The sequence below is a fragment of the Rhinolophus sinicus genome, chromosome 5 (assembly GCF_057876585.1).
Source record: "Rhinolophus sinicus isolate RSI-liver-muscle chromosome 5, RSI-T2T, whole genome shotgun sequence".
NCBI classification, from domain to species: Eukaryota; Metazoa; Chordata; class Mammalia; order Chiroptera; family Rhinolophidae; genus Rhinolophus; species Rhinolophus sinicus.
In genome coordinates, this window is record NC_142505.1 from 92,395,364 (window position 1) to 92,420,012 (window position 24,649).

At 36.9% G+C, this 24,649-nt stretch overlaps 1 protein-coding gene across 2 annotated transcripts in view; it reads right to left on the reverse strand.

Annotated features, from left to right (window-relative positions):
* Positions 1–296: 296 nt before the first annotated feature.
* Positions 297–24,649, reverse strand: part of FAM114A2 (family with sequence similarity 114 member A2) — a 31,609-nt gene continuing 7,256 nt past the window's right edge. For both annotated transcript variants that reach the window (XM_019750395.3, XM_019750393.3), the window contains exons 5-14: positions 20,466–20,557; positions 19,146–19,280; positions 17,918–18,076; positions 17,161–17,284; positions 12,220–12,299; positions 8,899–9,021; positions 8,281–8,420; positions 6,553–6,625; positions 3,497–3,550; positions 297–1,657 (exon numbers count right to left, since the gene is read on the reverse strand). In XM_019750395.3, the coding sequence (XP_019605954.3) occupies positions 1,556–1,657; positions 3,497–3,550; positions 6,553–6,625; positions 8,281–8,420; positions 8,899–9,021; positions 12,220–12,299; positions 17,161–17,284; positions 17,918–18,076; positions 19,146–19,280; positions 20,466–20,557 (1,082 nt within the window). In that variant the 3' untranslated portion in view covers positions 297–1,555. The remainder of the gene's footprint in view (positions 1,658–3,496; positions 3,551–6,552; positions 6,626–8,280; positions 8,421–8,898; positions 9,022–12,219; positions 12,300–17,160; positions 17,285–17,917; positions 18,077–19,145; positions 19,281–20,465; positions 20,558–24,649) is intronic.

Consider the following 24,649-nt stretch of genomic DNA (forward strand, 5'->3'; position numbering starts at 1 on the left):
AAGGCAACCGCTTTTCTGAAATTTCAGAATTACTCACTTTGGGAAGGGAGAAATTTGTCTATAAAAAGAAATATTCAAAAAATTGTCTGATCATAAGCAGAGTACCATTTTAGTGCTGTAGGCATACATATTTAGCCAAATCTATTTATTTTCCTCCTTACAAATTGTCCCCTACCCCAAATAAGGTGAGTACATAGAAATAGTCTTGATATCGATCTATGTTATAGCTTCACTTTGCTCTTTCTTTGGTCTGAGAAAGATATTGGAGCTCATGTTTGGAAAAATAAAAAGATAAATTGACATGATTATTAACTTTTATTTTAAAATTTTAGATGAGTGGCAGAACTCACAAAAGTTAACCTGAATCATTGAAAACCACAAAGTCGGAGAACTTTTTCTAAAAAGAGTGAATACCAAAATAACTTTTCGGACGATGATACACTTTTAGTCTCTTAAACCGCTGAGGAGAGCAAAAAGAATGCTGAAAGATCTGAAGGATAAAAGTTGTATTTACAAATGTGCTAACAAATACACTGAAACAAACAAAAAGGAATGAGGAAAATATACTGTGTCTTACAGGTTAAATCCTGTTATCAATGAACATCTTTTCTATGGGACTCTACAGGCCATCTCAATATTCAAACAACAAAACCCCATTACTAAAAGCGCTTCAACACTCCTCTGGAGCTGGCTATTACAGAATTTATCCTGCACTTGGGGTATGCACGAAAGACATCCTGGAAAGACTCAGCATATCTGCAAACATGCCAACTATTTCTCTAAATTGCACTTACTGGTCTTGAACTCAATTGAGTATGGGTCAACTACAACTTGGAGCTTGTCATTTTGGGGTGGGAGAGCAACTTGAAGCCAAAGGGCACTTTGCTATAGTTAATTCATGTGGCTACAGTATATTCTGTAAGTTTCTCCTCAATGCCAAGTATCTGCTGAGAATTAAAGAGCAGATGAAACTTTCTAACCAATTCCAAGAATTCATGTCATAACGGGTAATCATTACAGAGTTTATATATACTCAGTTTTCTTAGAGCCATCGATTTTATTAGAAAGGAGAAAGTACATGGCATTAATAGATCAAGCATGTGAATTCTAATAGAATACTAAATTAAGTTCTTTTTCTCTTGCTTAACAACCAATTATATCCATGGGCTGCAAAATCATATCCATGACAAAAGTTAGCATTTTGCATCGATCGTCAAAGAAAGACCAATATTTTTGCCTGAGTGTACCACTAATCTTAACTTCGAACTATTATTTTTGAACTTTCTTATAAAAGCTTCCCTTTAAATAATTTATTAATTATAACCACGGGGAAGAGTAGTGTGAGAACCTTGGCTACTTCAGCCAAGCAGCAAAAGCAACAAACAACCTGTAAACCTGCTATCTTGCCTGAATTTTTATATACTAAAATAACCCTCTTCCCTCACTTCTGCAAGGGTACCCAGAATACAGTAGCATTTCCTGGCCATCGCAAGTCTCAGGTTGAATTTTCTCTGTTCTTCAATGTTCTGACAAAGGCCTCCAGACCTGCTGCAGCTCATGCCTTTGGTAGTTCAGACTTGCTCTCGATGAGCGAGATCTCCAGCACGGGTAAGAGTAGCTGAAAGGCATCCTGAATATAGGAAGCACTATTTGATGCCTGTCAGGATTGAGAAAAAAGAAAAACAAAACACCACAGTCACTTAAAAGAGAAAATGTAAGACGACAACAACAAAAAAAACAGATTAATTTTTAAAATCTAATTGAATCTGTAGCCTGGCAAATAAGGGTAAACTTAATAATTTTGGTAAAGTTATAGGGAAAAGAATGATCGAGCTCTTAAGATGATATGATAGCACCAAAACAGAATGTCAGTACTTTTGTTCAACTTGCCCATCAGAAATAAAAGCCATTCTTTGGCATCCTGCTCAAATTTGGCTTTCAAAACTTATTTATTCCTTGATTGAGTGGGTAGATCCTGTCACAGCATTTTAGTCAATTACTCAAAATGGATTTCAGAAGGATATGATCCTACACCAACAGGACTTCCTGTCATTGTGATAGATTTTCTTCCATAGACTTAATACAATCGGTGAACATGGGTACTCACAAATATGAACAAGGAATACTGCTGTCAAAGATTATACGGTATAGATATATTTCTATCTAGTACAACAAACATATTAATGAGGAGCGTTATGGAATTATGATGCTCGAGAGTTTGCCAGACTTCATTTATACTTCATACGTTCTGATTTCCAGAAGAACAACAGAGTTCATTACATTAAGATAAAAATTTATAATTTCAAGGACAAGTGTCTCAAATCTGTAAGCATGAACAACCACTAAGCAACAGGGATCCCTTATCAAGTGAGTTTACCTTCTTTGGATTTACCAAGGGTAAGTACGCAGTCTACATATTTAAACTTCCGTGTGACATTTGATACAGAATTTTCCAGCCAAAAGAGATCTCAGAGAGCATCTAGTTAATCTCGTATTTTGTACATAAAGAAAATGAGATTGCCAAGAAGATAAATGCCTGGTCTAGGGTCATAGAACAAGCCAGGGAAGATCCAGGACAGGACTGGCTCCTGGCTTGCAAATTTCTTTCACCGATACCACTTGCCATCTACTAAATCACAAACTAACTTTAAAAAAAAAAGTTTGCTTAAGTGATCAAAATAATTTCTCTGACTATTCAAGGAAAGCTGCGCATTTAAGGAATTAACAGCATTTCATTGGTGGTGATTTTAAAAGAATCTAAAACTAAAGAAGTAAGTCTACTAGCAAAACATTTTTTTCAAATCATTAAGAACCTAACCAATTACCAAATATATTTTCTGACCCCCAAACTTACGTAAATGTTTTAAACAGATCATCAAACATCTAAATTATTTGCACAATTAATTTACAAGGTGAGTTCTTAAAACATGGAATCCCGAGAGCATCACACCTGGAGGCAATATAATCCATCACGGGATCCTCTTGTAGCCCTCTTTTCCATGGACTTAAACCACCCATCCCTCCTTAAATCTAATGGACTAATGAGCATTACATAAACACAGGTACCTCTTTGACAAAACAAAGCAAATTGCTTGGCAAGGAAATGACAAAATGTTTTGTTTTGTAACAAATCTCTGCATACACGATAGTCCTTTAAGAAGCAGTGCTCGGCCTGGTTGTAATTTCCAACCCTTCATGTTTACTCACTGGTATCCAGAAGGTGTTTCATTACTGAGAATTGACCATTAACTGCTAAGGGTACTACTAAGTAATGACAGCCTACTGCTTCTTCCTTTGCACTTTAACCAGCAGCTTCATCTTTTATGTTTTCTACTTAATGAATAGGAATATGCATCAAACACACACCATTTTGTTCATGTATGCATCAACATGGCTAACCTACCAATCTGGTGATAAAAACAAAAGAGCCAATAAAGACTTAAGAAGAATTAATACAAAACACCTAGAAGGTAGAAACTTAAAAACAATTACTAACCTCTAAAAATACTGCAGTAATTAACGGATTAAGGATGTCTGCCTTTTCTTTGACCTAGAATAAAGGATACAGTGTTAAATGTGCACAGATTAAAAAAACCATAAGCATGGTACGATCCTACTTTGAAACACACACACACACACACACATACACACACACAGAGAGAGAGCATAGAAAAAGTCTGCACTGAGAGATAGCAAAATGTCATCTCTGGAAGTGCTTTAAATTTCTGTGCTATACAAACTAAGATTGTACTCCTTTGCAGTTTTTTATTGACTTTAAAAAGTATCTTCATTTTGGAAGAGGGAGATGGGTAGTAATAGTACACTTGACCAAAAAATTTTAGAAAAGTTTTAAAACAAAATATTGAGATAGGGAACATTTGCTCAAAACATTCAATGGTTTTTAAGATGGGAAGTTTGGAAAACATGGAACTAAATAATGCAAATGTAATACTCGCATATGTTAGCATCTTATAATTGACTTATTGGGTTAAAGTATCTTTATGAAACACATGAAAAGATTTGGCCTCAGAAGATTTACTTCAAGAAACCCAGAAGCTCTTTCAAAGAAAACATAAGAGGAAAAGAAAAGCTATATCACAGGATTATCCCTTTCAGGTACGATCTAAATTGAAAAGAAAAAGTAATTTGGGCCACACTCTTAAATAAACTTAAAGTCCCAGAATAATTTTGCTGCCACATTGATACTTACATACTTAATACAAAGTAATTTTTATTTTAATTGAGGCATAATTGACATATAACACTATAGTAGTTTCAAGTATATAACATAGTGGTTCGATATGTGCATATATTGCAAAATGATCACCACAATAAGTCTAGTTAACCTCCATCACCATACATAGCTAAAAAGATTTTTTCTGTGATGAGAACTTTTAAGATCTACTCTCATAGCAACTTTAAATGTGCAAATACGGTATTAGTCACCACGCTATACATTACATCCCCATGATTTATTTTACAACTGGAACTTTGTACCTTTTGACCCTCTTTACCCATTTTGTCCACCCCCCACCCTCTACCTCTGGTAACCACCCATCTGTTCTCTGTATCTATAAGCTTGGTTTACTACAAAGTAATTTTTTATCTGTTCATTAAAAACGTCCTTGATTTTATTTTATCCTAATTCATGATTACTGATTTCTGAATCATCTTCCATAGTTCACACACCTTCAGTAAATTTTTACAATTCCTTAAAAAAAAAAAAAAATCTTTAGCTTTAGCTACAACCTCCCTACTGGTTGGCAAGTACAAAATATCAGTTGCCAGAATCTGTAAGTAAGGTGGTACTCCTTAAAAATACGTCAAACTTTGGAGTTCTTATTTTATCAAGGTCTACATTTCTAACACAGGTCTTAGAGGACCGCACAAAATATACTGCAGACTTCATTAAAAAGAGAGAACAAAAATAAGTTGCAAAAATCAGATATAAACAAAGTGATCCTAAAATTCATATGGAAATGAATAGGGCCCCAAATAAACAAAAAAGCTTTGGAAAAATGTTGGAAGACTTACACTTCTTGATTTTAAAATTTACTACAAAGATACATTAATCAAGACAATATGGTACTGGCATAAGGCTAGAGATCAATGAAATAGAAATAAGAGCCTCCAAATAAACCCATGTCTATGGTCAATTGATTTTTGACAAAAAGGACAAGGCAATCCAATAGGGGAAAGCTTTCAACAAATGGTGCTGAGATATCCACATGCAAAAGAATGAAATTGGGCCCCCACTTAATACTCCATACAAAAACTAACTCAAAATGGATTATAGACATAAATGTAAGAGCGACAATATAAAACTATTAGAAAAAAACATAGGAGTAAATCTTCACAATCTTAGGTTAGGCAATAATTCTTTAGATATGATACCTAAAGTACAAGTGACTAAAAAAATATATTGACAATATGGACTTCGTCATTATGAAAAACTTTTGTGCAGAGACACTATCAAGAAAATGAAAAGATAACCCATGGACTGGTAGAAAAGACATGCACATCATATATTAATATCTGATAAGGAACTTGTATCCAAACTATATAAAAAACTCCTACAACTCAATAATAAACGGCAAATAGTAAAAAGTCAAATATTAAAATAATAATAAATAAATAAAATAACCCAATTTATAAAATAATGATAAAAAGATAAGTGACCCAGTTTAAAAACAGGCAAAGGATTCTAAAAAAGACATACAAATGGTCAACAAGCATATGAAAAGATGCTCAACATCTTTAGACATCAGGAAAAAGCAAATCAAAAAACACAATGAGATACCATGTTACAACTACTAGGATGGCTAAAATTTTTTTAAAAAATAGACAATAACAAGTGTGAGCAAGGATGTGGAGAAATTAGAACCCTCATCGCTGGCAAGAATGTGAAACAGTGCAGCCACTGTGGAAAAGTCTGGCAGTTCCTCAATGGTCCATATTAGCCATATGATCCAGCAATTCCACTCCTATCTATCCACCCAAGAGAAATGAAAACATACATGCATGTTCATAGTAACATTATTCATTAGAGCCAAAAAGTGGAAACAATCCAAGTATCTATCAACTGATGAACAGATAAATACAATATGATATACAAATATATGTATATCCATAAAAGAGTATTAGTTAGTAATAAAAAGGAAGTACTGATACAATGTGGATCTCAAAAACATTATACTATGTGAAAGAAATCAAACACAAAATACTACATATTATTGTACGATCCATATTAAAGATCCAGAATAAACAAATCTATAGACAGAAAGTAGGTTAGTGTTGCTTAGGGTTAGAAGAGTGTGAAGGAGAAGAGAATGGGGAGTGACTGCTAAGGTATGAGATTTTCTGGAGAATGATGAAAATGGTCTAAAATTGGATTACGGTGATGGTTGCACAACTCTGTAAATATACTAAAAAACCATTGAATTGTACACTTTAAATGGGCAAATTTTATGGTATATAAACTATATCTTAATAAAGCTGTTTTAAAAACAAAACAAAACCTACGTTAGCCCAATAAGAGGCATGAATTCTTACCCCGGCAGTTGTTAGGCAGGTGGTGAACTCTTTAGACAGAGAGGACAACTCTTTACACAATACAATTGTCATCCTAGAAAAGAAGGGAGAAAAGTCAGGAGGGTTCCTTTGTTTTTCTTTCTCTCTAGTTTTTAAAAATAAGCTATACTTAACAATTGTCAGAAGAAAATTAAATGTGAAACAAAGCTTTAAAAGGGAGTACATATGCCTAAGTCAACTACTTAATGTATTTGGGGACCCATCTGAGTAGGCATTCATGCTACAGGAAGAGGAGGTTCACTCCTTGGAAAAACATTATTCTACGAAATCCTCTAGAAAGCAATATACCTTCCAGTTAAATCAAAGGAAATAACTAAAATATATTTTAAGGGGGCAAGACAGTACTTAAAAGATATTACATTCCATTTAGAAATACTATAGTTAAAATAAATATGCATTCATTCATTCATTAAACAAATATGTACTGAAAGTCTCCTATGTGCCAGGTTCTAAGCACTGGGGTATCAGTAAACAAGCAAAGTCCCAGTTTTCATGGAGTCTATCTAACTTACGTATCAATTAAGGGAGAGCCTATATATGTATATATAGATGGATATGTGTATATGTGTTTACATACACATACATACATATATATTGTACATGTAGGCATATATGTACATTTATATACACAGATATATAAACATACAAACATACATACATCCATATCCATACATATACACTAGGTGGTGATATGAGCTAAGAAAATAAAGCAAGTAAAGGATTAGGAAATAGAAGATACTATTGTAGATTGGGAGGTGAAAGAAGGCAGCAGCATTTGGGAGGAAACCTGAATTCAGTGCGGGAGTGAGCCATAACTGGAAGAGCATTTCAAGCAATAGAAACAGCCACTTTCCCACAGAACGGGCTACTTTGGGGTTCTGAATCCTTCATCCTAAGGAAGTTCAAGACAAAATCAAATGCCCCTTGTGGAATGTTATAAAGGGCAGAGAAACTGTAGATGAAGAGGTCTGGAGAACATCGAAGGCCCCTCCCAATCCTAACACGCTGGACACTCTCACACATAATTTTTTCCAATGAAAATTCTCATTATTTAACTAAGAGATTTATTTCTAAAGTAATAGGTCTTTTTTTTTCCTCCTGTGACTACCTACATTCTATTATTTTTCAAACTTCTGTTCAAAATCAACAATATTATGGAAAAAAGGGATTTGGGGGCTCAGCCAGACCTAGGTTTAAATCCCAGTCTATACAACCTGGGTAGATTACTTAACTTCTCTTGAGTCTGTGTCTCCTCATTTTTAAAGCTGTACTAATCATTTACCTTTAGGGCTATTGTAAAAATTAGAAAGGATTCATGTAAATCCCTTAATGTGATGCCTGGCATATAACTATTATTAACAATTGAGGTTCTTAGAAGGATCTTCTGTTTTTACTTATGCAAAATTCTATTCCTATTAAGACCAATAACCGCTGAAGAACTAATTTTCAGAGTATGAGGTGGTTAATAAAAAAGGGCAGATTTATACTATAGACTTATGGCTCAATGAAAAGAAATACCACCCTTGGCTACTTATTAACTAAAAACTCCAAATGAAAAAGCCTCTAATATGTGATTGGTGCAGTATGAATAGCATCTTGCTGACAGGAAAGTTTCTAAAACTTTGGAAATAAGCCAAAAAAACCCTTTCAGCAATTCGCGTCACTTAGAGGGATACTCATTACACTTACTGGGAAAGGGTTCTGCTCCTCTCTATGGCTGTCACTTCCTCCTTCTCACCATGCAGAACCAGAGCAGCTGTTTTGTGAAACAGTTCAATTGAGCAGGCAGTCAGTTCTGCTAGGCTCCGGATTGCAAATGCATGGATATCCTGGAGGGAAAAACAAAACAAAGCATAACAAAACAAAGCACTGGCTGTTTTGTTGTTGTTTTTTTATCTCAGATGAAATGATACCACCTTGCTTCTCGCATACTGAAGGATTCAATATCTTGAAAGCAACAGAGACTAACAGCTCCCCTTCGGTAAACTTCTTCTTCCATGGTAGTAAAACAACTTTACAGCTAGACTCAAAGCTGCAAAAACAGAGGCTGCCCTGAAGTTAGGTGTGACCATGTAACTAACTTTTAGCCAAAAGATTTAAAGTGTCTTGTAGCATGACACCACACATGTACCTTCTGTCTCTATTTCTTCACTCCTTTCATCCTCTAGTCTGGAACTAAGATGTCACTCACAATCTTGGAACACAAGTAAAAATTATGGATGGCAGTGAAACAAAATACAAGGCACTTAAGGTCCCTGATTAGAAAGAAAGAAAAGGGAAAAAAAAAGCCTTATTTGCTTGGGTTACCTCTATTGAATGTTTATTGATTTGCTCCGTTTTTTCTCCTTCCAAATGGTTTTCTCCTTCTTCCTTCTCTTCTAATGGCTTGGCCAGAGATGTCCTGATCCATTCATAGGCTGTATTTCTTGCCTAAATAAGAAAAATATTACTGTCCATCAACAATTCAATTCAGCTCACCAGGGTTACTCTGCACCTACCCAGAACGTGTCAGCATCACAGAAGTTGGTGCTTTTGTTCTCGTCCGAATACAGTATGTACTGTTTTAGCATTTAACTCACTAGATTTCTCTACAACACTTAACACTGCTGCCCACTCATTCCCTCTTGAATTCTCTAATCCTTTGGTTTTCTTTAAACTGAGGTGTAATTTACATACAGTAAAGTGCACAGTCTTCCGAACACAATGCAAGAAATGGGTATGTTAACATTCGTATAAAAAGAAGAAAATATATCTGCTTATCTTTAAAATATATCTGCCTATCTAAAAATTAAACACAGGGAGGATGTGCAAGAAAATAAGAAAGTTTAATACTTAAAAGGAGCGGGGAGAATGGAATAAATGGGAACTGGGAGGGAGTGACCATTCTCTGAGTATGTTTTTTGTAGTTTTTATTTTTGGAAACATGCTAATATTCTATATATTCAAAAATTAACATAGAGAAACACCACATGAATCACAAATTCTTTTTGTAGGTTGGTTTTATAGTACTATGGGCAAAGCAATGCATTACAGGACTGAGAAAATAAGGAAATGTTCTAATGTTGGGAGACAGGGTTCTTATTATGGAAGAATAGAGATACAAACAGGTAATAGGGAAAGGCAAAAAAAAGCCCTGTAGGAGTGAACTGAAATTGAAGTTATCAGTGTGAACCCATGATCTCTAAATATGAATATGTGTACATGTACACATACATATATACATACTATATACACACATTTATATGTATATACATATAGGTATATGTATGGGTATATGTATGTGTTCCTGAATATATTCTCTGGCTCTGCCAATAGGGCCTAGAAGCAGAAATACCACAGAAGCAATGACCACATGTAACATCCAGGTTTTGGGCTATAATATCAAAAAGGAACCATGGTTCCTCAAACAAATGGCTGATTCCAGGGCTACAATATGGAAGGTACAAGATGAGTCTAGAATATCTTGTTATGACAGAAAATAACGAAATATTCAAAAAATGATGGGGGCATGTCACATAGAAGTCAGTTTGAAATAATTTGAACACAAAAATTATTAACAACAGTAATGAATTATAAACTAATGGGGAGAAAACAGAAATCCATGAAATCATACTAATAACAAATAGATAATAAATACAGAAATAGGGGAGAAAAGAGAGCTTGTCTTAACTACTGTAGAATGCGGACAACCAACTGGTAAATGTGGAGCATGAGTGGGGGTTAAAACAACTCATTCTGCAACCCTCACAGTAAAGACTGGTACAGCAAGAATCCCGAGTAGATGCTAAACCTAGGAGGGAAATTATAATGCGGAGCATGGTATTTGTACAGTTTTAAAATGTCTCCCCACAGAAAGCCTATTAGTAGCACAGGAAAAAGTCGTAACTATATGGTGAGAAGTCAGACAGCATCACCAACATGGGACCGAGGGACATCATGTGCCTCTAGGTGTGATACCCTGGGCAGGAGACATCCCTGATGAGATCTTTAGGCTGAATGTATAACCTGACTTTACGAGTAAACATCAGACAAACCCCAAATAAGAAATCCTCTGTTTTTATAAAGGAAGAAAGGAGCTCGTATTTCTCCAAAATGTAATACGGTTTCCTAAAAGACAAAGAAAAGCTGAGGAACTACTAATACCGGATTAAAAGAGACTAAAAGTATACAACTAAGTACAATCCATGATCCAGCTCTAATGTTAGAGGACAAAATTTAATATAAAGGACATTAGTGGGTCAGCTGACAAAACTGGAATGTGGACAAAACAAATTAAACAAAGTCTAGTATCAATATTCAATTTACTTCAGTTGGTTAACGACTGTGATAATGTAAGGGAATATCCATATTCTTAGGAGATACATATGCGTATTAAAATACTGAGGTGTAAAGTGCTGTGTTTATCATTTACTCTCAAAAATAGTCCCATTAATAATAATAATAATAATTGTGTGTGTGTGTGTGTGTGTGTGTGTGTGTGTGTGTGTGTAGTAGGGAAATGAGGGAGAAGGGACAGGGAGAGGGAAAGGGAATACATGGGCACGCATGAAAGATTAAGCAAGTGAAGTAAAGTATTAATAACAGGTACATTTCCATAAAAGGTATATGAATGTTGTTTGTCCTACTCTTGCTACTTTTCTCTAAGTTTGATATTATTTCCACAACAAAAAATTACTATGATACAAGCTAGAAAGTGCTGTAGTCAAGTGTTACAGCTGAGATGAGGGAGATAAACTGCAGGGAGGTGCTCTGAGAAGTTTCCGTGGAGAACGCAGCATTTTCACTGGGCGTGGGAGAACAGGCTAACACCACTGACGGAGCAGATTCCTTACCCTGGGGAACGCAGGGGAAGGTGATCACTGTGATGACTACACACGAGCTTTCAGCTCTCCCTGACTAGGAAGCAATGTGAGTCTGCTAACTGGCTCTGAAATGGTTCTCGAGATTGGGAGAGGAGAATGAAGAGGCAGCAAGCAGCCCAAGACCAGTGAATAGTGAGTGTCCCCTGAGCTGGCACTGGCATGTACGCTCTGTGGGTGTTTCACTAGAAACAGGCTCTCTCTACCCACTCTGAGCTTTCACTAAAGTCCGTCCATGTTCCAGATGTGTAAAGACACCTCAGGCATCACCACCTAAGACCAAGGCCTAGGCCATGGGACTGTCATTTCTACAAGCTAAACAAACGCTCATTATCGGAATCACTGGGCTCTAGGAAATGGCACCCTCCAGCTTCCTAAGATGGGGCCGCATCCTATTATCTCTGAAACATTCAGAGCCCTTAGAACAGTAGGACCTCAATAGAGGCGAGCCCACTGGTATGAAGGCTGGTGAGCACGTCCGACTTTAGTCGACCAACTCTGTGGCCTAATTTAAGCTTTCAGACAAGCAAAGCATTCCAAATGAAAACAGGTGAGGATGGCAGATGTGTGTGTTCCAGGAAAGGGTGAGGGGTGCAGATGTGAGTTTAGCATGTCAACCAGTGAGAGCAGGAGGCAGGCAGAAGGTGTGGAACCCAGAATATATCCTCAATTCTGGTGACATCACTGTCAGGAATTTACAATCTTACCTTCTTTATCCACTAAATCCAACTAAAAAAAACATGAAAATCACCAAGAAGTAATAACTTACTCTGGCAAGTTTCCCTGGTTTGGAGGAGACATGCAGCTGGGAAAAGAGCTCTGTTATCTCTTTGATAAAGTCTTCATCCCCTAAAAAAAAACAAGTCCAATGTAAAACACTACAGAAAGACCGCTGAGGATCATGGGGGCAGGAGGGGAGGGGGCAAGAGGAGGACAAGGGGAGGAGTGGCAGTAGCAGTGGCCGTAGTAATAGTAACAGCAGCAGCAAGTTATATGAGTATGGTGCTTTAGTGCTTACAGAACCATGTTAGGTGTATCAATGAATTCTTTCAATGGGCTTATAAAAAGAGGGTCATTATCTCATTTTAGAGATGAAGACACTAGGGCTTGAAGAGGTTAGTTCATTTCCCCCAAATCTCGTAACAAATTAGGAGTCAAGCCTTGGCCTTTCCACCTCCAGTCCAAATCCTGTGCTCTTTGTATTACATCCCAGAAGTATAAATGGAGAACTGGTAGCGTCCTAAGCTGATACTATGCATGTACTTCCAAGAAGAATTTAAGTTGGGACATACATGAATATAAGACAGTCAGGAGAATGGGAAGAGTTTCAGGCAGAGAAAACAAGTACAAAGATCCAAGGTGAAAGAAAGCATGGCAAGAAATTTAATATGGTTGGGAGTGTCTGACTATAAGGGAAAGAAGAGGGGTAAAATGAAGCTAGGAAGGTAAGTAGGATCCAGGTAATACAGGGCCTTGTAAACCATGGTGAGGCATTCAAACTTTTTATTAAGGGAATGAGGAACTGTTGAATGATTTTAAACAGAGACAGCTATGTCCGATTTCAATTTTAGAAATATCACTTTGGCTCCTGGGTGGGGTGGATGGAAATGGGAACAAGAAGGGAGGGAGGAAGGCGAAGGCAACAATCCAGGATCCAGGTAAAATATAATGGTGGATAAGAAGAAAGAGGACAAGGGATTCCAGAATGTTGGAAGGATGATACGGAATAAGCCTGGTGTGAAGCAATAGGGAAAACGAATACTCATACTTGAGAAACATACATGCAAACAGGTGAGTCAAGATCAAAAAAACAATCAACACATATAAACAAATGGCAGAAAATGCTCTCTCTTCCTCTCGACTCATCTAAATCCTATCCAACATCCCCTTTGAAGCCCAGCCCAAGGCCGGCTTCTCTGCACCACAGAAGGCAGGGAGAACTTGTACACGGAAATCTTTGTAGCACTAACAATCTGTATGAGTACTTCTTAGTCACCACTTCATGGTTTATGAGGGCAAATCGTTATTGCTTCATACCTGCTTTCTCCCCAAAATCGTTAGAAAAAGATTCTATCTGGGCTGTTCTCTCTCCATCTGCTATTTTTTGTCCTTCTCTTTTGGTATTCAAGGCAGAGAATTCAAATAGTTTAGTGACCCCAGGTATCCTATGGTTTGGGGAAAGCTGATCTCACTAAATGATACAACTGTAACTGATACAACTCATCTAAACAACTCCTAATCATAGCCTACTGTCTATAAATCTAAAACCTGACTCTTAGGCAGGCATTTTGCTTTCCCAGCTAAGCTCAAAATTATGTGGGTGCAAGGGATGAATCTGAATGAATCCATACTGGGATGCATGCACCCCAAGGGGTTCACAAAATAATCCAATAGAGTGTGGGGGGGGAATGGAACTTTAATTTACATTTATCTCATTCTTTAAAAAATTCTATTTTACGGTATATTTTATAAAGTAAGTATTATTATAGTAGTGAATGTGTATAATTTACAAATATTCAAATATAGATAAACTAGGCCTAAGTGCTCAAAAACTCTTACTGCTAAAGGTTGACCGAAACATGTGTGGAAATTGCTGTCATGTATTCCCCACAGACCTGAGTATAAAAGTAGTTGCTGCATAAAAGTGTGTGAGGATGGAAAGGAGACATGGCTGGTGCCTTGGAGGGACTCAGTAGAGAGCCTGGCATCTCCCCAACTAGAAAGTCTCCTTCCAAAGCAAAGGGATCACATAGAGGAGCAAGGGCTAAGGATGCTGATAGAAAATGAAGATGACCAATGTCACCAGAACCAGGTTCTGTGGTTTTTCTCTCCCCTTTGCTACGGTACCACCACATTTTTTTTCACCAAGATTCTTGAGATATAATTAAATACCAAGGTCAGTATTGCATTCTCAACCGAAATCACTGGGGAGGGCTGTTAGGAAGGGGGGCATGCAGCACTCCAGTGCTGTATTTGCAGAGTCCTGATCTCTGGCAAACAGCAGAGAGAAATATCACAGACACTAATCCATGTGTTTAGAATCTCCCTTAGAATCTTCTGAATAGAATTTAAAGATCAGGATTTTTGATTACTATCCAAAGCCAGATGTTGACTAAATTGAACAAATACTGTTAATGGCATTATGTACAAATAAGTTAAATTAAGTTTATAAATAACTGGGGATTGTCACACCAGGGCGTGGTTAGGAACAACAGAGCAACTTAAGCAAATCAAAACTAATTTATGGATTTCCTGCTAAGTGAGACTTTTTTTTTTAATTAAAGTTTATTGGGGTGCCAATTGCTAGTAAAGTTACATGTGCTTTTAGGTGTACAATTCTGTAATACATCATCTATAAATCACATTGTGTGTTCACCACCCAGAGTCAGTTCTCCTTCCATCACCATATATTGGATCCCTTTTACCCTCATCTACCACCCTCCTCCCCACTTGCCCTCTGGTGACCACTAAACTATTGTCTGTGTCTATGAGTTTTTGTTTCTTCATTTGTTAAAATGCGGATCTTTATCTATTTACTTTCTCCATTCTAATAATGAAAATAATAGTTGAGTGCTTAGTGTGTGCCACAAATTACATGTATTATTTCATTTAGTCCCTAAAACCACCTGAGAGGAATTAGCATGCTCTTCTCATAGTTAAGGAAACAGAAGCTCAGTGTTAACTTCCCAACGTAGGAAGCATGGCTTAGTAAATGGCAGGAAGATCTGGATTCTGAACTCAGGTCTAACTCCAAAATCCATCCTTTTATCCACCATGCTACACTGCCTTCTCAATACCTCAAGACAGCTTTAAAAACTTACATTCAAGAATCATTTCATCTCAGGACTCTTTATATAGAGTTAAGATGTCATTTAGCAAGATGTTATATAACCAGCCAATTTGACTTCTTAGATCACAGTGCAGAACACAAATGAGAACAAAACAGAAAAATCCATCTCAGTCCAGAATCCATATTCAACTTTACTTCCTTCTCTCACAAGAAAGACTCGCCGATTCTCATTCAGAGCACTCAATTTAAATAAGATGAGTTATCTGGTTTTCCACCCATAGCAGGTTAGAAATAGAAAATAAGATGCAGAGAATATGGGAAGCAAGCTCAATGACAGTGAAGAGAATTTCAAAATGGGCAGATAAATGCACAAAAGGAAATAAAGATGCACAACTGTAAAAAGAGACATTTCTAAAAGTACAACAGTTTAGGATAACTTAATCTAGCAGTTCTCGAACATTTTGGTCTCAGGACCCCTTTACACTCTTGAAACTTTTTGAGAACCCCAAAGAGTCTTTTTTTAATGTAAGTTATATATCAATCAATTTTACATTAAAAATTAAAACTGAAATGTTTGAGGTATTTATTAATTCATTAAAAACAATAATAAACCCACTAAACATAAATAACATACGTTTAAAAAAAACCACAGTAGTTTCCAAAAATGAAAAATATTAGTGATACAAGTGCCATTGTTTTAGATCTTTGCAAAACTCGTTAATGCCTAGCTTAAAGACAGCTGGATGATTTTATCTGTTTTTACATTCTATCTGTTATGACACGTTGTTTTGTTTAAGTACATGAAGAAAATCCAAGCTCACAAAGATATATAGTTGAAAAAGGGAGAACTATTTTAATAGCCTTTTCAAAGGATCTGCAGACCACATTTTTCAAACCACTGATTTAATGTACCACATGGGTGATTGTTCCTACGGTGTTTCCCAGAAAATAAGACCTAGCCGGACAATCAGCTCTAGTGCATCTTTTGGAGCAAAAATTAATGTAAGACTCGGTCTTATTTTACTATAAGACCCAGTTTATAACATAACACAACATAACATAACACCGCGTCTTACATTAATTTTTGCTCCAAAAGACACATTAGAGCTTACTGTCCAGCTAGGTCTTATTTTCAGGGAAACACGATCTATATCTTGATGGACTTTGACAAAATTTTTCAATTCACTTTTAATGTTTACAACTGACTGTTTCATCAAAAAAAAAAAAAAGCAAAGCTGTATTCACTATGTTCTACTAAAAAAAAAAAAATTCCAGTTAGTGTGTTTATATTAGAAATATTTCTGTTAAAATGTTAACATAAAATAACTCACAGCTTAAGATCCAGTTATTATTCAGAAATTAAGCTTCATGTGAACTACCTCATTCCTGATAACTTTGCAAAAATGAGTAGTTACTACTTACATTTTCTGAGGGATGCAGATATTAAAAACATGGCATTAAAAAAAAAGTTTTGAAAATGAAGAAAGATCACCTATCACCCACATTTTGGATAACTGCCACCCTGCTTGCTTCAATACAAGATGAGGACGGGGTCACCGGAGCCAGAGAGGCATGGGAGCAGTATCCAGGGATACAGAAGCTCACAGGGATGACCAGCCAGACAGAGGCAGGAATCTGTCAAGGGCTGCTCTCTAACTGAAACAGCAAGCAGAGATGGAGGTTGCAAGATTAGACTTTGACAAGCCACAAAGAGAGTGGGGGACGGGAGAGAAGACATGCACATAAGGCCAACTGTTCACACCTAGTTAGGTGGAAGGCCACAGAGAATTGTGCATGAACATCCTCAATGAAAAAAGTAAAATCAGGCTAGTGTATTTGGAGAGAAAATAATTTAAAGGGCAATACACTGCGTATAAACACACTACATCTTCCCACTCAGATGCTGGGTTGTCATATTACCTTTTGCCTCTTCTTCCTCTTCCTCACAGAACTCTGCTAGTGAAAATGCTTCTTTCAGTTGCTCCAATTCAAGTTTTAGAGTCTCTAATTCTTCTCCACTTAGAGAATTAAGGATGGATTTCACCTATATCAACATAATATAAAATAATTTTTAGAAGTTGTGGGAGTATAAAAGAAAACAAAAAACATTCTCACATGGAGAAAGGCTATATAGATCCAATTAAAAACAAAATTACGAGCTCACCAGCCAACACAAGCTACTCTTAAGAACCTTAACACAACAGGTTGCTCATTACAGAAAGGTAGAATTTTTACATCTAAAAATAATACGAGCCAGAAATGTCTGGAAATTATTAGCGCTTAACAACAGCTTAGAAATTAAGGGGGAAATGAAGTAGTCTTGAATCTATTAAAAGCTAACAGGTAACTGTATCTAAATTGAAAGGTTAAGCCAAAGAAACTATTAATAAAAAAATACCAAGGTGAAGAAAAAATAACAAATGTGCTATTAGGCTCTCTTTGTTACTTGCTCCTTTTGTGTTTAAATTTAGAGAAGTAACACCTGTCTCATTCTATTTCTACCAATTAGTTCAAACATTAGTTTCTCTGTTTGTTTGTTTTGGCATAGTATTTTCAGAGTCTCACACCTTCATCTGAAATGCATTTCACCTTTCAACTGTACAAAAAGAAAAGAAAGTAGGCAGCATTCCTTTGCTTACAGACTGTTCCAGTTGAAATTTTTTTTTTTTGGAATCACCTTTATTTCACTTTCTCGGGAAAGCATCTCCAGAGCTTCTAGATGTGAAAGGCCTTGAAATTCATCAAAGAGTAGTCCATAATGATTTTTCTTGTCCCTTTCCATGGTGACCTCATTGGAGGTCCACTGCTCTTCTTTCTCCTTCGCCTCTCGTAAAACCTGAAAAAGAGATGGAGGCATTACACTGCAGCAAGTAATGAGAGCTCAAGGGTGAATTTTGAAAGTTGAGGGAAGCAAAGCTGAGATGGATAACAGTACAGAGCTTTGCCGTTTAATTCTTGGCATTGCAATTCAAATGTGATAGGCTCAGGAGCCTCAGGAAAAAAATGATCAGACATATTTTGATCCTAGACAGGGTAAATAACACACAAGGAACTGAAAGTTGTTTAAACATCAATCTAATAAACAACTCTGAAGGGGCTTGGCATCTTGTCCTGTACTTACAGGAGGCTCCTGCAGAAATGAAAACAGAGAGAAAAAAGAACTGGCATTTTTATAAATATTAGAGCTCTCACTGCTCCTCCCCTACCCCATACCCCTCAAAAAACCCCTTGGTTAAAAAAATCATTTGAGCCGGCCCGGTGGCTCAGGTGGTTGGAGCGCTGTGCTCCTATCACCGAGGTCGTCAGTTCGATTCCCACATGGGCCAGTGAGCTGCGCCCTCTACAGCTAAGATTGTGAACAAAGCTCTCCCTGGAGCTGGGCTTCCGAAAAGAGCAGGAGGTTGGCGTGAGCTGCTGTGTGCTGCCATGGGCTACCGTGTGCTGCTGTGGACTACCATGTGCCGCCATGAGCAGCCAGCAACCAGTGTGAGTGGCCGGCAACCATCGTGAGCTGCCGTATGCTGCTATGGGCTGCTGTGTGCTGCCGTGTGCTGCCATGAGCAGCCGGTGGCCAGGGTGAGTGGCCGGCAGCCAGCGTGAGTGGCTGGCAGCTGGCGAGAGCTGCCCTGACCTGCTGTGAGCGGCCGACCCACAACTGGTGACCAACTGCCTCAGACGGGGGAGCGCAAGGCTCATAATACCAGAATGAGCCAGGGAGCTGTGTCCTACACAACTAGACTGAGAAACAATGGTTTGAACCGGAGTGGGAAGGGGAGGCAGAAGAAAGCAGGGGGAAATCATTTAAAAATGTTCAAAAGGAAATAATAACAAGGTCCAAAGTTACAACAGGCAAAAATAAAGATCAAACCAGAAATAGGAAGTAAACAGGAAAAGATAAACAGTACCTGTGACAGCGTAGAATTCCGGTTCATCAGACCCTTGGTTCTTTTAAATCCAGGATCCCCTTCTGCTATTACATCCATTGTCTTTTTCCCAATGAATTCTAAGGCATCCAAACCCCCACTGATAACGCTCTTTCCCTAGGAAACACATGCAACCTCATTACAATAATATTGAAAAAAGACACCTGCATGTTTTGATTATACAAAATAGTGGCTTATAATACCAAGCACTGGCAAGAATGTGCAGCAACTGAAACAATTACACACTGCTTGTGAGCATGTAAACTGGTATAACCACTTTGGAAAACTGTCAGTATCTACGACAGCTGAATGAACCTAGGAATATCTTACAATCCAGCAACTCCACAAATGGTTACATACTCAACAGGAATTTGTACTGAGGTTTCATCAGAAGATGTACAAGAATGCTCATAGCAGCACTATTTGTAAAAGCTCAAAACTGCAAACTACCCCAGCACTTACAAACTGTGGAATGCATTTACCTATTTTAAATTGACACAGTCATGCAATGGAATACAGAAAAAAATAAAAAGGAATACACCACACAAATTTCACCATGGATAAATCATAAAAACATAATGTTGAGTGAAAGAAGCTAGACACAAGAGAGTACATTCTGTATGAGTGCATTTATATAAAGTTCAACAGCAGGTGAAGTTAATCTATGATGGTAGAAGTCAGGATGGTGGCTATCTTGGTAGGCAAGAAGCGGAGGCACAGATGACTGGGAGATGGCACGGGGAGACATCTGATGTACCATCAGGTTGTTTCTTAGTCTGAATGTGTTCACAATGTGAAAATTCAAACTGAGCACTTAGGATTTTACTTTTCTGTGTATATGTTATACTACAATAAAAAAGTTAAAAGTACTAGCTATCTATCCTCATATAGGAAATGTATTAAGCTTTGTATAACACTTTTTAAAATGTTTCTAATCATCCAGTTTTACAAGCATCTATCATTTATATCATATTTCCCCTTTGCCTAAAAAATGAAATTATGAGAAAAATATTTTTATAAAGCAAAAGTTTTCTAGAGTCACCAAACTAAGAACTCCTAGTCCATAAAATATTATGTACACTGCCTCTGTTACTCTTCACCTCCTGTTCCCTCCTTCACTTCTTTAAAGAAAGTTTTCAAGTAGCTCTCACTCTACTCCTAAGATTAAAGTGATTGATCTTCAGTGATCTGGACTGCCATAAGAGTCATCAGTCTCCATGGCTTTTCAAAGAAAAGAGAGAAAGAGACAAAAAACCATAATAATCATGGAAGGGAACAGGCCACCTTAGACATTTTACTCACTGTGCTATGAACAGCAGTAGAGATGGTTGAGAATACACCAAACGGTCCAGTCATCGGGGAGGAGTTTTCATTCTCTTTGGCATTTGTCTCTCCTACAGGAGGGAGGGGAAGTGTAAACATGAAGAGATGGTCCATAAATAACTTTGCATTATTAACATCTATGTGAATTTTTAAAAAATGAGACCATGCTTCCCACACACAAAGCCTTAGCTCTTTTTATTTTAAACTGTTGAACAAACTACTGATATATATTAAAACAGACTATACATATACTATATGATTCCATTTCCATGATCTTCTGGACAAAGTATACGGTCAAGAACTGAGAGTAGGTAAAGGGGAGTAACTACAAAGGGGCATGAAGAGACTTTTGGAGGGATAATGAAAATATTTTTGTATCTTGATTGTCTATATAGTAGATACTGGAAATAGTCTCTATTTGTATAATCACAATGGACTGTGATTACACAATGTAAACAGGACTGTGTATTTGTCAAAACATGTAAAACTATATTTACCTGAAAAGTGTAAACTTTACTGTATGTAAATTATACCTCAATAAACCTGACTTTAAAATCCAGCCTATTTTCAATTTTATCCTTAAAAAATTACGCTTATTCGTAGGAATCAGACATGCATTACAAAGATGAGTATGTTTCATCGAAAAAAGTCTGTTCTATTTTATTAACTTTGAAATCTCTTATGGGAGATCAACAAAGAAATCTCTCATAGGAGATCAACAAATAATTAATTATTATTGGAAGGACTTCTACTTCCAGCTATGACGAATTAAATGGTATTGGACTTACCCTTCCACCATAGAAAAACTGGGCAAAATGTAAGAAACAACTGCCTTCAGGCATTGGTCAACAGATAGCACAGGACTATGATCCAGGAGAGAAGAGAAACAAATCAAGGGAACCCTATGATTGGCTTGGCTTTCCAGCCACAGCACAAGCAGAGCATGGCAGTTTACTGAGGGAAGAGACAAGAGACCGGAGTCCAGGAACGATGAAGCACCTGGAATTTGCAGGTAAGAGTACTAGAGAGGAGGGAGCTACAGAGGTAAAGAGTTCCAGGTATCTACATGGAAGTGCCCTTGAGTCTTTGGCTTATTACTAAACTGCTCATGCACTGGGAGATGATACTGGACAAAGAACTACCATGGAGCTGTAAACTAAACAATGCCCAAAGCTCATGCTAGGCTGAAAGACATTTGACTTCAGACCAGTCAAGTAGAGAAACCTAGTTAAACACCTGGGAATTAGGTGGAAACTTTAGAAGGGTCAGAGGCCTTAGTAGTAGGGCTAAACTAGCACTTGAGAGTAAAGGCTCTTCTAGATTCACCCTAATGACGCTTAAAAATAAGCCTTAAAAGGATCAATCTAAGCTACCAATATCTTAATTGTCTGCCGAACAAAACTCACGATCTTTAATAGACAACAATATCCACTCAACAGTGTAATGTTCTTAATGTCCAGCATCCAAGTAAAGAAATGAAAAATGTGACCTATAACCAAGAAAAAAATTGGTCAATAGAAACAGATTCAAGTAACAAAGATGATTGATAGAATTAGCAGACAGGACACTAAAATACGTGCATAGATAGGTGAGAAATGTAAGATATGAAAAAGAAACAAATGGAATTTCTAGAGTTGAAAAATACAATATCTGATATTAAAAAGTCATTGAATGGACTTAACAGGATAAGGCACAGCAGAAGAAAAGACCAGTGAACTTGAAGATACAACAATAAAAACTATCTAAACTGAAGCACAGAGAAAATAGGCTTAAAAATGCACCAAACCTCAGTGACTATGGGACACCACCAAGCTGTTTAAGACACGTGTAACTGGAATACCAGGGGGGAAAGGGGGGAAGACAGAAAAACTATATGAAGAAACAATAGCTGAACATTTTCATATTTGATTAAACCCATGAAGTCCAATGAATCTCCAGTATAAAAAACACAAGGAAGACTACATCAGAATCAAAACTTCTGAAGAGCAGTAACAACAAGAAATTGTAAAAGCAGACAGTTCCCAACAGAAAGAATCCAACCCAGAACACAAAGGGATAAAATTCTTAAAGTAATAAAAGGGGGAGAAATTTGTCATTCTGGAATTCTATATCCAAAAAAATATCTTCAAAAATGAAAATAAAAACATTTCCAAACAAACAAAATCTGAGAGAATTCACTGTCACCAAATCTGAACTAACAAAAAATATTAAAGGAAATTCTTAAGGCTGAAGGAAAATTGTATCAGCGGAAAACTTAGATCTACACAAAAGAATGGTGAGCATCAGAAATGGTACTTCTGTGGATAAACATAAAACACATCTCCCCTACACACATTTTAACACTCATGGAGTAGAAATGGGAGACAGGTCTTCCTTTTTCTCTCTTCAAAGAATGTTGTTTAGACAGTAATTTGGCAAGTTGTATCTGTGAGTACCCCCTAACTCAGCAATTCCATGTTTAGGATTTTCTATTAAAGAAATAATTTCACAAAGACATGTGAATTTCACATAAGAATGTTAAGTATAACATTGTTCATGATGCTTAAAAAAAAGTGATTAACTAAACATATATTTAAAATATTTAAATATATTTAAAACATACCTACATGAATGGAATTCCCTGCAGCCATTAAAAATGATGATGTAGGCATATTACTGACATAGAATGTGATGGTTTTAAACAAAGGTAGGTTATAAAAAAATAGAAAGTACGATTAGTTTTCTAAATATATATGGTCATAGTCACAGAAAAATATGGAATAATATATACCAAAATATTATTTCTGGATGGAATCAGAAGATTTCTCACTTACTTATTTATAGCTTTCTATTTTTTCGCTAAGTTTTCCTATAGTGAGCATTATTATTTTCCAAACAAAAAAAAATAAAGTGGTTTTTTGCTTTGAAAACAAAAATCTCAATGACATGTAACCCACAGGCATATCTCTCCCTTTATCACTACAGAAATCTCTCTTCCCTAAACACCCTCACGCCCTCTCACTTTGTTTTAGTTCCTCCTATTAACCTTAACCTCAAAATCCCTGCACCACAGCTTTTCCTTTTGTCAAAACCATACCCATTCTCAAGATCTAACTCAAGATCTAACTTAAAAAAATATTTTCCTTCATGAAAACATAAATTAATTGCTCAAAGTTACCACAGTCCTTTGCTTGAACCTCCACCAAAACATTTGACTTCACCTGATTTGTGCTCTGGTTAGTTCTTTCAATAATGGGTTTATCCATTAGATTCAAAAGAGAGGGTAGGTTCTATGTCTAACTCATTCCAAATTCTCGCAACACCAAGCACAGTGCTTTGCCCAACAGGCACTCTTCCCCTCACCTTATTTTTCTTCATTTCACTTTAGCATTGAGGTATAGATCTTGTTTGTTCACTGATATCTCCCCAGCACTTAGAACAGTGCCTGCCACTGAATAGCCACTCAATAAATTTTTGTTGAATGAATTAATCTGTGGAGGGAGTTTAGAAAAATAATCTTCCTATTATATCTAATGTCTGAAGCCAGAGACAACGCTTAACAACACTAATAAGGAAATGAGCATTTGATGCAAATGCAAGCATAAAACATGCTTTATTCCTCAACCCCCGATGTAAGCATTTGGCATTTTCCCCCAGGTTTACAAATAGCAAAGGACTGGGGGGCTTAAAAGCATAAAAGAACAAACATAAGACACTTGCAGGGTACACCCTCAACCAATACTTCTGTGTAGTACCCGCCTGAATCTTGGTTCACACCATTTATTTCTTCTTATTCCCTCAATTACTGGTCTTTCCTGTCACTATCAAGCACATTCAAACACAGTCTTTGGATCAAACACCCCACCCCTGCCCCATCCCTAAGAGATGACTGAAAATGATTTCCATTGCTGGTGGCCTCTTGCTGACTTCAAAGTTCTGAAAAGACACGTTCCAGCTACAACATCCTTGGCAGAAGAATTAACCCCCCTCCTCAGGAACTTTAGAAGATGGGAGGAGTTTATTATCATAAGGCTTTCCAATCCAATTTTGGAAAGTTCTCTTTATTAACTTTTAACCCTTTCAAAACTCTGTATTAAACTAAAATCTAAGTGCATGTAACTTGCAATGTTCTCTCTTCATGAACCACAAATAAACCTACGCCTTCTTCTCCATGGTGGTTTGCA